Source organism: Hemibagrus wyckioides, linkage group LG05 (assembly GCF_019097595.1).
Source record: "Hemibagrus wyckioides isolate EC202008001 linkage group LG05, SWU_Hwy_1.0, whole genome shotgun sequence".
In the NCBI taxonomy this organism is placed as follows: Eukaryota; Metazoa; Chordata; class Actinopteri; order Siluriformes; family Bagridae; genus Hemibagrus; species Hemibagrus wyckioides.
In genome coordinates this window covers 3,359,345-3,376,758 of record NC_080714.1, presented here as the reverse complement: position 1 = coordinate 3,376,758, position 17,414 = coordinate 3,359,345, and the positions used below count along the sequence as shown (strand labels likewise).

The 17,414-nt window shown below is 39.3% G+C and overlaps 1 protein-coding gene across 1 annotated transcript in view; it reads right to left on the bottom strand.

Annotated features, from left to right (window-relative positions):
- adgrd2 (adhesion G protein-coupled receptor D2) overlaps positions 1 to 16,143 on the bottom strand; it is a 23,281-nt gene extending 7,138 nt beyond the window's left edge. Inside the window, exons 1-19 of the mRNA XM_058388709.1 lie at positions 15,791 to 16,143; positions 15,411 to 15,454; positions 14,392 to 14,491; positions 13,748 to 13,999; positions 12,539 to 13,174; positions 12,224 to 12,352; positions 12,032 to 12,117; positions 10,589 to 10,867; positions 10,371 to 10,482; positions 10,113 to 10,247; positions 9,461 to 9,569; positions 8,866 to 8,971; positions 8,715 to 8,770; positions 8,339 to 8,465; positions 7,684 to 7,787; positions 6,645 to 6,747; positions 4,582 to 4,735; positions 4,048 to 4,181; positions 3,839 to 3,954 (exon numbers count right to left, since the gene is read on the bottom strand). Of these exons, the coding sequence (XP_058244692.1) occupies positions 3,839 to 3,954; positions 4,048 to 4,181; positions 4,582 to 4,735; positions 6,645 to 6,747; positions 7,684 to 7,787; positions 8,339 to 8,465; positions 8,715 to 8,770; positions 8,866 to 8,971; positions 9,461 to 9,569; positions 10,113 to 10,247; positions 10,371 to 10,482; positions 10,589 to 10,867; positions 12,032 to 12,117; positions 12,224 to 12,352; positions 12,539 to 13,174; positions 13,748 to 13,999; positions 14,392 to 14,491; positions 15,411 to 15,454; positions 15,791 to 15,872 (2,864 nt within the window). The 5' untranslated portion in view covers positions 15,873 to 16,143. The remainder of the gene's footprint in view (positions 1 to 3,838; positions 3,955 to 4,047; positions 4,182 to 4,581; positions 4,736 to 6,644; positions 6,748 to 7,683; positions 7,788 to 8,338; positions 8,466 to 8,714; positions 8,771 to 8,865; positions 8,972 to 9,460; positions 9,570 to 10,112; positions 10,248 to 10,370; positions 10,483 to 10,588; positions 10,868 to 12,031; positions 12,118 to 12,223; positions 12,353 to 12,538; positions 13,175 to 13,747; positions 14,000 to 14,391; positions 14,492 to 15,410; positions 15,455 to 15,790) is intronic.
- Between the last annotated feature and the right edge of the window lie 1,271 nt (positions 16,144 to 17,414).

Below are 17,414 nucleotides of genomic sequence, written 5' to 3'. Positions count from 1 at the left end.
TAAAGTGGGATTTTTTCCGATTGGTTTCATCTCATTGTTGTTTAAATGAAACCAGAAGATGGTTCAGCTCTGTGTGTGTGGTTTAATGATCACGATGACGAGTAGCCATTATTTTGGTATAACAAGTTAAAATCCGACACAATCGTTTAGTAATGGCTGCAAGAAACTAAGTAGGAATTTCGAGATCATAATCTGATATTTGAGATATTTCGGGAATTCTGAGACAAATCTGAGATAAAAAAGTTGAAATTTTGAAATAAGTTTGAATTTTGAAGTAGTAAAAGTTCCTGGAATTAAATTCTTTAAGTTAAATTAAAATTATAAAATTATATTAAATAGTTAATTATATGAAGTTGCAGGATGAAATTTCCTGGGTGAAAGAAAGAAAGAAAGAAAGAAAGAAAGAAAGAAAGGATGAAAGAAAGAAAAAAAGAAAAACAAAGAAAAAAGAAAGGAAAAATGAAAAGTGGAGTCTTGCAGTAATAGCTGCAAAAAATAAGTCGGAATTTTGAGATAAACGCTGAAATCTGAGATATTTTGAAAATTCTGAGACAATAGAATAAAAATCTGAGATAAAAAAGTTCCTGGAATTAAAATCTTTAATATAAATTGAAGTTTCTTCTTTTTAATATCCTTTAAACTTAACCAGTTAAGTTGAACTTAAATAGTTTATTATATAAAGTTGCAGGAATTCAGATCCTGGATTAAATTAAGTTCCTAGATTAGCTTTAGCTCTTCATTTTGAATCTATTTCCCTCTGGTAAGGTAGAATTCTGACTTTTGTGTACAATTTGTTTAACTTGGTCGGTTCTAGAGTTGTTATTTGGACTGTGTTATATTGTTTAGCTTGTTGATCCTTTCGTGTTGGTCTTAGTGATTAATCAATAGTAGTTTCAGTCTCCCTTAAGGAGTGAATTGTGGGCAGGGCTTACTAATATATATTGAAGGTTCTCCACGTTTGCAGGTAGCTCTGCCAAGACCTGTTAACATCTTAAATAGTAAGTGTCTACTCACATACTTTTCTTGTTCTGTTACATTCTTAACTCATACTTAACCTCACTAAACCACAGACATGTGCCTCAAACCCATCTCTGTTGTTACCTCTTACAGACACAGGCACTCTCATCCACAAAGCAGAGGTCATGTTTCCAGCAAACTTATCTACCCTCCTCTGTTGTCTCAGTCTCAAACAGGTGGGCTCTGGAACTGCCAGTCTGCTGTAAGGAAGGCTGATTTCATCTCAGCTTTAGCCTCCCACTATTCCTTTGATTGTCTGGCACTAATCGAGAACACTGCTACACCTGCTGCTCTATCCTCTGCCTATGCTTTCTCTCCCTCACCTCGAGAATCAGGCAGGGGTGGTGGCACAGGTCTGCTGTTGTCACGTTACCTCTCCAATCAACCTCTTCATCATTGTCATCTACCACAATCCTGGTCCCCTAGGAGACTTCATAGAAGAAATGGACACACTCCTCAGTGTCTTCTCATCTGACAGCACCCCTCTGATGGTCCTTGGAGATTTCAACCTCCCATCCAACAAGCTTCAGTCTTCTGGCCTTCTGGCTCTTCTGAATTCATTCTCCGTGTCATTCAACAGCTGCCATCCCACACACAAGGGAGGAAACACCCTGGATTTGGTCTTCACCTGTCCTTCCCCAGATACATGACAGCTAGCCCACTTCACATCTTCGATCATTACTTAGTATCCACTATCATTCTCCCTGTCTTACCTAAATGTAGCTCTATCCATAACTCTATCTCCCATTCCTCTGTAGCTTCCTTGCACTCTTTTATCTCTTCCTGACCTTGACTCCTTTTCCTACCCCTGGACTACAGACACTTTTCTCTCCTCTCTTTCCTCAACCTGGACCTTCTCTGCCCTTTGTCCAATGCAGCAAGACTTCTTGAACTGCTCCTTGACTGTCAAATGTGCTTCGCAACAATCAGATAGAACTACGATCAGCAGAGAGGAAGTGGAAGAAATCTCAACCCCACTTCGGACGTGACTACTGCCAATACTTGCTTCTACAAGGAAAAGCTCCAAGCTTTTGCACAAGATCCCCGAAAGCTCCACAACATCTTCTCTTCACTACTCAACCCTCTGACTCCACCTGCTCCATCCTCCCTGACCGCCAAAGATTTCGCCACTTTTTACACAGAGACATTTGAGAAGATCTACCGGACTTTCACTTCTGCCTCAACTTCATTTACATTACACAGTCAGGACTCAGCTACTCCTTCACTGAAGCATCTCTCAACCGTAGCAGCAGAAGAGGTTTTGCAAATCATCCAGTCCTGCAATCCTACCACCAGCCCACTGGATCCAATCCCTTTCACTATGCTCCAGACCATCTCGCCTGGCCCCCTGCCCTTCATCACCACAGTCATCAGTTGATCCATAACATCTGGCCATGTACCAACTGCCTTTAAGAAAGCAAGGGTTATCCCCATACTGAAGCAACCTGCTCTGGATCCCTCTGACATCAGTAACTACAGACTGGTATCACTTCTCTCCTTTCTTTCAAAAATTCTCGAAAGCATTGTTTATAATCTGAATCTGAGTCTGAATATCTCCTACAGAAAACCTCCATGATCCCAATCAGGTTGGCTTCAAAGCACCACAGAGACTGCCCTTTTAGCGGTCACTGAGAAACTACCTGCTGCTAGATCAGCCAAGCTGTCATCAGTCCTCATCCTCCTCAAGCTTTCTGCAGCATTTGACACAGTTAACCACAAGACTCTTTTGTCACCCTCAGGAGTCTTGGAATTTGTGGTACAGCATGGGAATGGTTTGCTTCCTACCAGGATGGTCGCTCACATCAGGTAACATGGAAGGGATTAACAGCTCCACGCAGACTCTCTACTGGTGTTCCACAAGGCTCAGTACTTGGTCCTCTCCTTTTCTCCCTCTATACTCACTCTCTTTCATACCACTGCTATGCCGATGATACCCAATTTATCTTCTCCTTCCCTCCCTCAGATACCACGTCTTCTGTTTGGATCTGTCTGTCTGGTGGACATTTAATCTTGGATGACAGCTTGGATGACAGCTTATCAGCTGAAATTCAATCCCAGCTAAACTGAACTGCTGGTCATCCCAGGTGTTTCATCTCAAGCCCAGGATCTTGCATTATCTCTGAACAACTCCATGATCTCCCCTTCGACCACTGCTCGCAACCTTGGGGTAACCACGGACAATCAACTGTCCTTTTCCTCCCATGTTGCCACGCTCATGTCAGTTTCTTCTGTACAACATCAGAAGGATTTGACCATTTCTATACACACAGGCTACTCAGGTGCTTGTTCAGTCTCTGGTCATTTCCAAACTGGATTACTGCAGCTCTCTACTGGCAGGCCAGTATCTCTGAATGCAATTCATCCAGTGCAAACGATCCAAAATGCTGCTGCATGACTTTTTTTTCAACGTGCCTAAGTTCTCCCACACCACCCCACTGCTGCGTTCCCTCCACTGGCTTTCGGTAGCTGCATCAGATTCAAAACACTACAACTTGCCTACAAAGCCAAGAATGGACCAGCACCATCTGACCTCAAAGCTCTTATTACTCCTCGCCCTGCACCTCACTCCCTCAGATCTACTAGCACTGCCTGACTGGTCCCACCATCTCTCAGGGTAAGAGGTAGGTGTACATCTAGATTCTTCTCTGTTTTGGCACCGAGGTGGTGGAATGAACTTCTCCTAGATGTCTGACAGCCGAGCCACTGACTGACGGCTGAAGACCTACCTTTTCCTGAAGCACTTAAACTAGCTCTTATTTTTTCTCCAATTATGTATTGTTATATGTTGTATGTATATATTAATAAAGGGACGGAGACTCACCATGTCAAATCTAGGGGTTTCGATTTGGAGGCGGAGCTTGGCGCCAACATTTTGGCCCGGCGACGTGCGCTAGAGACGGTTACCATGACGACTCGGCACAAGACCACGGAGTTGACCTTAAAATAAGAGACAGGAAGAGATGTGACGGTAAAACCTGAAATAACCAAAACATGTGGATATCTCACACACACACACACACACACACTTACCGTAAGAACAAACAGTACAGGTCCCACAAACGCCCAAATAATATCAGACTCTGTGTTGAGCCAGCAGTGCTGCTCCGCCTTGTACTTTTTCAGTGACACTGTCAAGGTTACAGAGACAATGACAACTGGCAAGCCTGGGAGTGACACACACACATACACACACACACAGACACACACAGACACACACACAAACACACACACAAATACATTGTCAGTATTCATTTGTGTAACAGTATAGAACAGGAAGTGATATAGAACGCAAGTAAGCGTGGGCTTTAAACACACACACACACACGCACTCAAATACAAACACACACATTATCCGTATTGATCTATCTAAATGTATAGAATAGGAAGTGATACAGAATGCAAACAAACATGGGTTTTACACACACACACACACACACATTATCCGTATTCATCCGTCTAAATGTATAGAACAGGAAGTGATGTAGAAGGCAAGTATATAAAATGCAGTATAGAAAAGGAAGTGATATACAATGCAAATAAACACACACACACACACACACACACCCCAGCCCAGTGCATAGTAGAATCTCATTCTTTTATCCTCGCTGATGTTCACGGAGACGACTTTGCTCCAGAGCAGCAGCCCTTCAACCAGCATCCAGCAGAACGAGGCCAGGAAGAACAGGTGAAGGAGAGCCGTCACCATCAAACACAGCTCCTATAAAACACCAGCATACTCCTGAGTTCTCCATCCTGATCGGTCAGAAGGTGCTGATTAACGATCTCGGACAGCAGCTCGAACAGTAGTGCAGGCGCTAATCTTATTTATCTCAGTGTATTCATTCTAATGTGTTATTGTTTCCATAGAAACAGGGACTTTTCACATTAAAGAACGAGTTCAGTCATCGATGTGATGCAGATCGTTGATGTGAATTTCTCGGTCAGGAGGTGTTTAGAGGATTTAGAGATAAAACTGTCTTCAGGACAGAGGAGCTTGAGGTATGGAGAGGTAGGTGAGAACAGGAACTGAATGGATATTCTACAACATTAAAATAAGAATCTGAATTTTGAGTTACAATTTTGATATAAATAAAATGTTTGAGATAATAAGCTAAAATTCTGAGATAATCTTGAGATATTGAGATAAGTCAGAGTTTTGTGTATAAAATAAAAAAATTAGACAGAAAAAAAGGTTGAGGTAAACTCGTTTCTAAGACGACATTAGAATTTTGAGATAAATCTGAACATTGAGATAAGTCTTGAGAATTCAGAATTTTGAGATAAAATAAAATAATTTTAATAAAATAAAACATTTGAGATGATAAGCTAGAACTTATCATTCTTAGAATTCTGAGACAATGTTAGAATTTTGAGATAAAATACAATTTTGAGGTAAGTTAAATGTTTGAGATAATAAGCTAGAATTCTGAGACAATGTTAGAATTTGGAGATAAATCAGAACATTAAGATCAGAGTTTTGAGATAAAATAATATTTTGAGATAAGTAAAACGTTTGAGCCAATAGGCCAAAAATTCAAATTCCGAGACAATGTTAGAATTTCGAGATAAATCATGGTGAGATAATTCAATGTCTTTAAGTTTTGAGATAATAAGCTATAACTTCAAATTCTTTGAATTCTGAGACAATGTTAGAATTCTGAGATAATAAGTCAGAATTTTGAGATAAAATACAATTTTTAAGTAAGTTAAATGTGTAAGATAATAAGCAAATTCAAATTATTAGGGTTCTGAGACTTCTCAATGTTAAAATATTGATTAGTCAGAATTGATTAGTCAGATAAAATAACATTTTGAGATAATTAGCTAAAATTCTGAGACAATGTTAGAATTCTGAGACTTTTTAATGTTAAAATATTGAAATAATAAGTCAGAATTTTGAGATAAATAAGCAATAATAATAAACAACTAAATTTTGAAATAAGTAAAATGTTTGAGATTATAAGCTAGAATTCTGACAGTGTTAGAATGTTGAGATAAATAAGAACAAGAACATGAGAAGTCAGAATTATGAGATAAGAAGTCAGAATTTTGAGGTAAAATTACATTTTGATTCAAATTCTTTGAATTCTGAGACAATGTTAAAATACTGAATTTTGAGATAAAATAATTTTTCACATCAGGAAAAAAGGGTTTGAGATAATAAGCTATAATCCTGAGACTGAGAAAATTCTGTTAGAATTTTGAGATAATGAGTCAGAATTCTGAGATCAAATTACATTTTGGGTAAGGTTTGAGATGATAAGCTTGAATTCCGAGACATTGTTAGACTTTTGAGAGAATGAGTCAGAATTCTTCGATAATGTTAGAATTTTGAGATAATAAGTCAGAATTCTAAGGTAATGTTACAATTTTGAGTCAGACTTTTACATTTCCAGATCAAATCTCTATGCTGAGGCTTAGTATTTCAAATTGTATATGTCCTCAACATAACAAGATAAATGTAACTATAAATGGATCAAAGGAAAAGTATAACCTGCGGTTCTTATTGTGATGCGAGCGGACGAGCTGGTATAGAAAAATGTCCAGCAGTAACAGTAGCCTCGTATTTTATAAACAGTAAATAATTACTGGATATTTTCTGATCACTGTGTAATATCATGATGTACCTGGTTAGCAGAAGCCCAGTAGCTGAAGATGAGGAGAAACTGGGCAGCTGCCAAAGCTACGATCAGATTCTTATGCACTGTGGTGCGGTCAGATTTTGGGACACTAGAGGGAGACACAGAGCAGGAAATACACACACACACACACACACACACACACACACACACACAACATTTAGCATTCATTACAGGAATCCTAGTTTTAGTGTTTTAGTGACTGGTGAGTGAAATAATGCTACACTACAGATTTATTATATGAACACAATCCAGCTGTTTAAATATTATTTATTAATATTTATATTTACATAATATTAACATGTTAAAAAAAACTTCCCAAACCCCTGGCTTTCCATCACAGACCACTAGCTGAGACACAAAACAAGTGCGACGAGTTCCTTTCTACAGTATCTGTGTACACAGTTAAGAAATGGTACGGTCCGATTTAGGGGGGGTTTACAAAATAACATTTCCAAATATCAATCTGACATTTTTTGAGAAACACCTTTAAATGTTTACTGTACATTTAAAACAAGATATTTTAATTTCTGATGAACTCCTATTAACTTTTCTTTCTCTGGATTAAAGTCATCATGTTTTTATTAAATATTGGACCCCGATCTTCCGGTGATGGATAGAGCCCAATACATGAGCACTATGGTGTTTGAGCAGATGTTATAACTGTGGTGGTTTATTCTCAGTGACACTGACATGGTGTGTGTGTGTGTGTAGGTGTGTGTATATGTGTGTGTTTGTGTGCTACATCAGTGTTATTGCAGCCTTTAAACACTTCATGAAGCCTAGAGGATGATTCACACACATTAAAAAGGAGATTTAGTATCTAGCTAAATAATATCCACTCAGTGCTAGCTTCTTGCCGCTGATGCACTGGAAACGGGTGTGTTTGTGTGTGTGGGGGGCGCTTGGGGGGGGGTAATACTTTTTGCATGGCAACAGACAGTGTAACGAATGTAGCTACAAAGCAAAACGACCTAATAAAGTGTCCGTTGAATATATGCGTGTATAATGAAATACACATGATCACCTGACAGCAATGAAGAGGATGAAGGTGAAGATCAGGCCACACAGAGACACTCCACAGCCGACAAAGGTCAAGATCTGTAGAGCTCTTTCATCCTCTGGGGTGCGCTGCAGATCACACACACACACACACACACACGACTATGTGTTTCAAATAGTATCCTTAGAAAAAAGGTACACGTTCTCCTCCACTGTCAATCACACTGACACTAGCTAATCATGTCTTGATGTTACACTGCCCTCTGATGCAGCAGGAGCAGCAGTTTGAACATATTTGTTTAGCTGGATTGACGTGTCCCAAATTCAATTCAATTTGATTTAATTTTATTTGTATAGCACTTTTAATAATGGACATTGTCTCAAAACAGCTATACAGAACATAAGAAATATAGGACACAAATTTCAAGATTAATATTAGACAAAAAGTTCAAGAGTAATATTAGACTTAAATTTATATTTAAATTTAATTGTATTTATCCCCAATCAGCAAGCCTGAGGTGACTGCAAATGACTACACACTATGCACTTATTATACTACACTATACTATGGCTAGAATAGTGCACATGTATGTGATTCGAGGACAAAACTAAAGACAAAATTAAGAAGACAACCCAAGCGCATTTTATAGGATTACATAGCAGTTAATAAGTTCATCTACCTGAACTTCATAAATCTGCAGGAGCAGGGCAAAGTTGGTGGTGTGGTTACAGTAACAGGAAGTCACGTTCTCATGTGAGGAAATGACCTCACAGCCATCGGTCGACCATCCTCCATTATCCTCTGCCCTATGGAGCCACAATTCAAAAACATGTCAGAAAACTGACAGAAAACTGACAGAAAACGGACAGAAAACTGACAGAAAACTGACAGAAAACGGACAGAAAACTGACAGAAAATTGACAGAAAATGGACAGAAAACTGACAGAAAATGGATAGAAAATGGACAGAAAGCTGACAAAAAACTGACAAAAAACTGACAGATAACTGACAGAAAACTTTGACAGAATCATTAATACCCCAACAAACACACTCACAGAAGCTCGAAATCCCAAAAGGCACAGATCGGCTTGTGAACGATCCCTGAAGTGCTCTATAGGAAGGTAAGTGAGATTTTATTAAGTCTTCATCCTGCTGTCTAAACAGCTTTCTAACTTTTTTATTCTCAGTTTTAACTGTTTCGGTTACCGGAGTGGGATGGTGGAGCGTAAACTGCACACCCAGACTGACGAACTTCCCATCAGCCATCACTGTGCTGGAAATGAGCGATGAGCCCAGGACCGTCCCCTTATACCTTACACACAGTCACAAATTAAATTCAAATTAGCATGCATTAGCATGTCAAATTAGCATGCATTAATTAAACTAATTCAAACACAGTAATTTTAATGTGGTTTTATTAAAGAATGGCACCTTGTAATTTTTATCAGTTTATAGTTTAAGAGTGAGGGACATTCACAAAACAAGCCCACAAGTTAATCAGTCACAAAAACGTCCTCTGACACTGGAGACTCCTTCCCAAAATGTAAAATGTCTCTTAACAGAAAGCTTCACCATGTCAATCAGAACAATCACATACTTACCATCATTTAAAAAAAAACTCTTTAGCTATTAGCAATAGCATCTGCTACAAGCTACAAGCCCTTGCTAACAAGCTGTTACTATAGAAATGACAACTTATTAAATAAGAGTGCTTTCGTTTTAAACTTTGTTAAATAATTAACACCTTCTGACCAATCAGAATCCAGAATTCAGCAGCAATATGAAGTTGACGGATACTTACGTGAACGAGGTGTTAGTGCTAACAGGGATAAGTGTGATGTTTTCCTCTCCATTCAACAGCGGCCTTAAGGTGCCATACCATGCGTTTAACAGAGTCACTTTCCCGAAGCCTGAACACGTACAAACAAACACACTCACATGTTTATATTTATTCAAGCTTAAACATGATCTAACTTTACCAGCTGGTTTGAGTAGTGATGCTATTTAGTAACCAGAATTGAAAAATGAGAGCAAGGGACTATCTTCATCCTGGGAGATAAAGGAGCTCATATATGAGCCATTTTGATTATTGGTTAAGGAACTTTATGGTTCGTTCAAGTCATGTCAGAAAGATTGTGTTTACAAGTTGAACGCACATTTTCTAGAAGTAGCTTCAAAAACCTAGCTGTATTTTTGTAGTTAATTAAGAGAAGGTTCACCTGCAACTCACTCCAACCAATGCGACTTGAATACCCCTGACATCGTAATTACGACTTCCCAACTTGTAAATACAAACCTCTCAGGTGTATTCTGTCACCTATTTGACTTTAAGATGTTTACCCTAACCTCTGTTATAAACTGACCCAGATCACTAAAAAGCAAGAGAAATAGACAAATTCTTTATAAGGTTAGATTAGACGGTTCAGAGGGAGCTATAGGAAGTGTTTATGTACCCTCATTGTGGAGGTCTTTCATGCTTTGAGGTGGAAGAGAGATGCAGTCCAGACCTGTGGGACCGGCTGTCCTGGAACCGCAGAACTCTGATCCATGAGAACTCTCAGACACGTTCTTCTGTCTGACCTGCAGTTCTGAATTCGACACATTTAAACACAGATCCTCTGTTGGTCACAGACTCTGAGATAATAATATATATAATAATAAGACACTTGGTTGTAAATGTAAAACAAGAAGTAGAATGTGGAGAGACGTACTGATATTGCTGCTGTTTATTTGGACGTGGTCTGTGCCCCCTAGAAGCAATGGGCTGAGATTAGATGCCATACGGTCGATGGTCTGCACCACAACCATTGGTCCACTAACCACCTAAAGACAAAGATGTGTATTTAGCACTTTCTGGTAGAAACTCTCCAACCAATCATCGTGTCTATGGTTGTTCTCTTTATAATAGAATACACTTCCATGGTGATACCTCTCTGATGGTCTTCCATTTGTCCATGATCTCCTCACTTATGAGTGTATCCGCCAGACTGATGAAGCTGTGGCTGACTGCATATGCCATCTTGTGGCTCTGGTCTCCTGTGGTTGGCAGCTCAGCAACACGAGACAGCATCCCAACCAGAGATGGAACATCCCTGCTCTCCAGCTGGCCCCGGGACTCCTGCAGGTAAGACTCTGAGACATTAAGCAGATGTGAGACTCCAGGCCAGGTGTCGTCTGCATCAGGCATACCAAGGATATCTTCAGTGGTCTGAAACACAAAAATATTTGCACACTGACACTTGGCACTAACACCGGCAGAACTTGCAAATGCTCCGCAGCACCTGGGTTCTTGAGCTGAACCTGAGAACCCATGTTACTGTCTGTATAAAGTTCTTCCCATGTCTGTCTAGGTTTCCTCCGGGTTATCCGGTTTTCTCCCACCTCCCCTAAACATATTATTAGGTAGATTGTCCCTAAGCAGGGAGCAGGGTGCCCTTTGATGCACCAGCTCATATCCAGAGTTACTGGGATAGGCTTTGGATCCACCACAACCCTCACCAGAACTCTGTCTAGTGGGTCATTTCCAAAAAGAGCCACTTTTTAAATCCAACAGTTCCTGGGCCAAAGAAAGGAAAGTGGTCACTCTGACTGGTCACTACATCCCTGAAATGAATCTCATTTCCATACCACGTGTTTAACAGAGTCACGTTCCCAAAGCACATACACGTCTGTCTAGGTGTCCTCCAGGTTCTTCGGTTTTCTCCCACCTCCCCAAAACATATCATTAGGTAGATAGTCCCTCTGCGTGATTAAGTTTCTGAATATGTGTGTGCAGGGTGCCCTTTAATGGACCAGCTCATATCCAGTGTTATTGGGATAGGCTTTGGATCCACCAAAACCCTCACCAGAACTCTGTCTAGTGGGGTCATTTCAATTTCTGGGCGAGAGAAAGGGAAGTGGCCATTCTAGAGCATTCTTTGATATAATCTTCCACCTAAAACAAGTTGGAACCAAGTTTCAGCCATGTTAAAAATGGTGGACAATAAAATGTAGACAATGTATAAAAGAACTTTGTTGTTGTTCTTCTCCTTCTTTCAGCTGCTCCATGTTTGGGGTCGCCACAGTGGATCATGTTTTGGTTTGGCACAGGTTTTAGCTGGACTAGCCAAGACCATGTCTTATCCAAATAAAAGTAAGACTGTGATCAAGATCAGGAGTTAAAAGTGTCACATGCTTTGTGAAGCCTTTAACTTTAACTAGTGGGCTTTATTTGTATGCATTGGCAATGATTAGGCAGTGTTCTAGAGGATGTCACTATGTCTTGCCAAGCCATCCCTCAGGGATCTATCTATCTATCTATCTATCTATCTATCTATCTATCTATCTATCTATCTATCTATCTATCTATCTATCTATCAAGAAGAATGCTTACCACGCCATGTCTCAAGAGGTTTTGCATGAGGGGACTCGGATGCGAAATCAACGACTCCTCCAGCTCTTTCTTCTTCAGATAGCGTTCTGAAGGACATACAGATATTTAGATATACATCACATGCTGTTAATTTGATGCTTTGTTCTCAGATAATTGGCCCCAGCCACTTCCCTAAAAAAAGAGAATACAAACCTTTCCCGATTTTGCAGATGAAGGGATGAGTGTTTGTACAAGGTGCCGTGCTGTATTTTGGTTTACCATTACTAAAGTCATTCAGAACTCGGCAGGAATCCTGCTCTTTCTGTTTCTGCTGCAGCAAACCTGAAGATTTTTAAAGATCTGTTATCTCCTCATTCCTCCACACTCTTACCAAATAACCTACTTTCCATGCAGGTTATATTACATCTTTTGTAACATACTGGCACATGAGCCAGGCTTATACTTCCATCTTGAAAGCTTGCACTTGTACCAGAGCAGCAAGATTGAAATTGAGCTGTATATACTCACCTGGACATTGCACCATCCCTGAAATCTCCTTCACAACAGTGTGGAGATACAGATTGTGCTCTTGCCAGCTGAAAAATGGCTTTAAAGTTGAGGAAGGTGAACACATGAAAAGCATCTTAATCTCACTCTCCAGCAGCCACGAATTCCAAATGTTTAGATCTGTCATGTTCCCCAAAAATGGCTCAGTGAAATTCCCCCCAAAAGAATCCTGGTCCTGTCCCAGAATAAATATCCCATCTCCGTAGATATCCCGGGACGAGGCTTTGTCCGAACCCGAGTCTCGGTTTTCGCCGTCCACATAAATATTCCAAAGTCCATCACTTTTCCGCCAAGTAACGCAAATCTGATGCCAGCCACCATTGTTAGGAAACCAAGCTTTGTAGGAATGATGCTTTCCATGGATGATGAGGGCCAGCAGGACTTGTAGCTTGGACTTGTCTAAGTATCCACGAAGCTGGAATTCGTTGGTCAGGGTAGGTGCAGCGTATGAGAATAGGGTGGACACCTCTTTATGTTGTGGGGCATACTGGGCACGTACACACACGCTCACAGCGGACAGTGGTGGAAACATGGCCTCCACACGGGCATATCCTTCTTTAGAGTTGTCAGAGAAGGACAATCCTGTGAGGACAACATCTGCCACAGAAATACAAGAGGGGAAAACTAGTGATGTATCGATACCAATACTGCTCATTTACTCATGTTCATAAAAATACTCTGATTCCAGCATCTAATACGACATGACACTGTGACCAAAACCTAGCATATGTCCTGGTTGTCTTGGTATTCAACAGATCACATTCAAAGTCAGCTACTACAGCATCTTACAATCTCTACAGTAGAAGTAACCTGATAAAACATCTTAAACATCTGGAAGTTCATCGCTAACAGTAAACACTGGCTAGGAACAAAAAAAAAAAAAGCAGACAATGCTAGGTGAGTGAAAATAACAGAGCTTAGCCAGTATGACATTCTTGGTGATCACCTTCTATCGGTTATTGATAATAACAGATTCCAAAGCAACACAAACAATGAAATTAATTTTCCTAACAGCTGTGCAGATGCACGTTTCTGAATTTGAACAAATCCTGCTTTACTCCACTTCAACCCTACTGTTGAAGATAGCTACGCCAAGAGAACTAACTAACTAGCTAGCTATCAGCATTCACCCTATGCAGTTTGGAAGCTAGATCTCCTCAGGAGACTTACTCTGTTTGGAAAGACTCTGCGCAGCTGTGGGGTTGACTTTCTTGTGGTCTCTCACCCAGACCGGACGGTGCATCCCAGTCTGAGCCAGAACGTTCCTCATGCCCTCTTCATCCTCCTTCTGAACTTGGAAGGTGAGGGAGCTGAAGTGGCTCTGGCAGTAGTGGAAAGCCTGGATGAAGCTGCAGGACGTATTCACCAGCTGGAACACCGTCTCTTGGGTCTGAACCGGTTGGTTGCTGAGGGCCACAGAATCTACCGCAGGAGAAAGATACATTGGATTTATTGCAACCTTTTTCACACACATGAGAACCAGATATTCCTAATGATTTGTCAGGGAAACAGTTATGAAAAGGTTCAAGCGGAAATATATCCCACAACATCCTCTAGTCGGCCTATTACCGCCCAATTACATACCTTATATTTCACTGCCCCCAGGTGCACATGCACACCAAAGCTAAAGTATCCACCCTTCAGGGTTCCACCCCCATGTCAAGCTTTGTACCATGAAAGCTTCAGGCTAGTCCCTTGTTCTTTCTGACCTAGCTTCAAATTACAGATTCTATTCTGTGACCTTCAATTAAATCCCTTAATTTTAATGAATTCTGGTAGCAAAAAAAAACACAAAAGGGTTTTGCCAAACTCACCCACAATGCACCTCTCTGACATTTCTTCTTGGAACGACTCTGTTGATATATTTTCAGTGCTGGAAGTGTTGACTGTCTTCGAAGCCAAACTTTCAGAAAGCTAGCATGAACACACACACACACACACACACACGCACACACACACAAGAAATGAAACAAAGAAACACTGAAACAAAGAATATGACAGAGTTTTTTTTTTTGTATATTTGTATGTCACATTTTTTACCAAGGATTTTTCTTTGTTTTAGGATTTGCCTTTTATAAAGGAAATAAAAAAAATCAGAACACTGTAAAAGAAAATATATCTAAAAATCAAACTTTTTTTATGTCAGAGATTTTATGCAAATGAGTTGCAAGGTGACATTTGGACTTTTTTAGACTGGTCAGTTAAATAAAAAAAGTTTTATATCCTGAAACAAAATAGAGATTGTTATAATGTCACATTTGCTCATGCTTCTTATTTAGCATAATTTTTTTTGTGACTTTTTGTGAATTATTTACTTTCAAAATGCTGATCTTTCTGCTAACAAGTTCACAACAAGGCAAAATCTTTTTTTGGTATTTATTGTCATGTATTTATAATAGTTTACATTTTTAAAAAAGATTTTTTTTTTTTTTAAATAACATTTTATTATTAAATATCACAGTTATGTATCGCAAATATGTGAAGTTTGCATTTAAATATTTCATTTAAATTAGCTTCCCGGTTTCATAGCTAGCCAGTGAACTCCACCTTAGCACAGGGTTCCTCAAGATTGTAATTGAAATGGCACATAAAATTTGATTTTTAAAACATTTTTTAAATACAATTGTGATAGTAACAAGCTAGAAATGTGTAAAGATGTTTAACAAAAATGTTTCATAAAGTTAATACATTTAATACAAAACTTTTTCAATTAAATGGTTTCTTAATGTAAATCTGGATTGTTTTGTCAATTAAAATCTGTAAAAAAAAAAAAAAAAAGAGAGAAAATGAAATCAGTGCTATTGTCAGTGTTATGAAGCTGTGTTATGTTTACCATGGACAGAATCGCCATCAGCAGGACAGGAGACATCTTCCCATCTGGAGGAAGCAGCAGCAGAGAGGACAGGAATGTGAGATGGTCAGTAAATGAGTCTTAAATAAACCGACTGCATCGATCATAAAATCCCTGACCGTCTTCTGGACCCAAACCAAACCAATGCAGACTGTGTAAAGTCAGTAACATCCACTGACTCTGAGTTCCTCTATTTTTCTAACACTGTTCTGCTTTTACCAGAAGGATAATTATACTTCTGCATTCTCCGAACGTCACGAATACAAAGTCGCACGTGAGCAGGACAAAGCCACGGATTTGTCCGGAAAAAATGAATAAATAAATAAATAAATAAGTAAATAAATAAAAGGAAGAGGACTTACAGGAGAACGGATGAGGGCTGTGTCTTCCGTGTGTCTTCTGTCCCTTGTAGTGAGATGTTTCTTTGTCTCTCTTGCCACACATCTGTCTTGCTGTGTTTGTTTGTGTGTGTGTGTGTGTGTGTGTGAAAGAGCTAAGTTGGGGCTCACACACAGGTCTATATGTGAACAAGTGTCTTCATGGCAATGGACTTCATGTCCAAAACTCCATTCTGTACTGTGTGTGTGTGTGTATATATATATATAGAAATAAATATATATAAATTAGTGTGTATACCCAATTTTAAGTGTCAGCTCTCCTCTTCAGGATCACGTCCTGCCTCCTTCCTCACCGTCCAGCATTCTGTGTATACATGTGTGTGTTTCTGTGTGTGTTTCTGTGTGTGTGTGTGTGTTGAGGAAAAAAAGGTATGTTAAGACCCCCCCCTTCCTGGCACGGCCCTCTGTTCAGTACAGAGCTTTGTCATGCTAATGGGCCTCATTTATTAAAGCAGTGTTGCGCAAGCGGAGAGAAAGTCGGCTCATAGACTTCATGAAGAACAGGACGAGATGGAACACACACACACACACACCTAAATACACACACACTGGGATAAACACATCATCCAGCATGTACACGGATGTTGATAAGACAAAAGGAGAGATTTAGAAAAGATTCGTAAATGAAAATATCTGAAAACTTTTCTTCTCTCCTGTTTGTGACAAACGAATGAGAAGTGAATCCTGCTCTGAGGGCATTGTACAATTACGGGAAGAGTCTTCTTTCTCTTGTGTTCTGAGTTTTTGTGTAACACACACCACTGTGTATTCATCTGTTTTGTATTCATGATGAGTAGAATCACACACCACATTCTGAAGGCCACATGGGAATCCGACCAGAACAACCTGAAAGTTGCTTCCAAAATGCGAGTAAAATTTACAAACGCTAACTCAATTCATACATGCAGTTTCATCTTCTAATGCACGCTATTAGAGTTTAAACTGGTTGAAATTTAACTATTTTGCTTCCTATAGTGATCATAGCCTTTAAACCTCGTCACTGGGGTTACTAACGAGCTCTCGGTTAAAATTCTGGATTCTGATTGGTTAAAAGATTAGTTGATTCGTTTCCCAGCAGCTCTGATAGTCTACATTAATGCACTTGTTGTAATTCGTTATGGTTTCTATAGTAACAGCTCAATAGCATGAACTTGGTGAGGTTTTCTGTAAGAACACAATTTTTTTTAACTTTTATGGAAGGAGTCTCCAGTGTCAGGGGTTTTTTTAAGAGTCAGGGGTGAAGCTGTAACTTTTCTGACATCTTCAGGACAGAGGAGTTTAAACTTAGGGTTGGTTTCTCCATAACGTTTTTTAGCTGCTGTAACGTCAGTGAGAGCAGGAGCTAACTGGTTTCACTTACTTTACATGTAACGATAAATAGATGAAAGAAACTGTCATTCTTTAATGAAGTAAAATTGTAATCATCATTAAAATTGTAAATTAAAACTGTAATAATCATAAAATAAAATTGTAAAATTAAATGGTAATAATCATAAAATGAAATTGTAAAATAGAAATAGAAATAATTGTAAAACAAAATTGTAATCATCATACAATAAAATTGTAAAATAAAATAGAAATAATTATA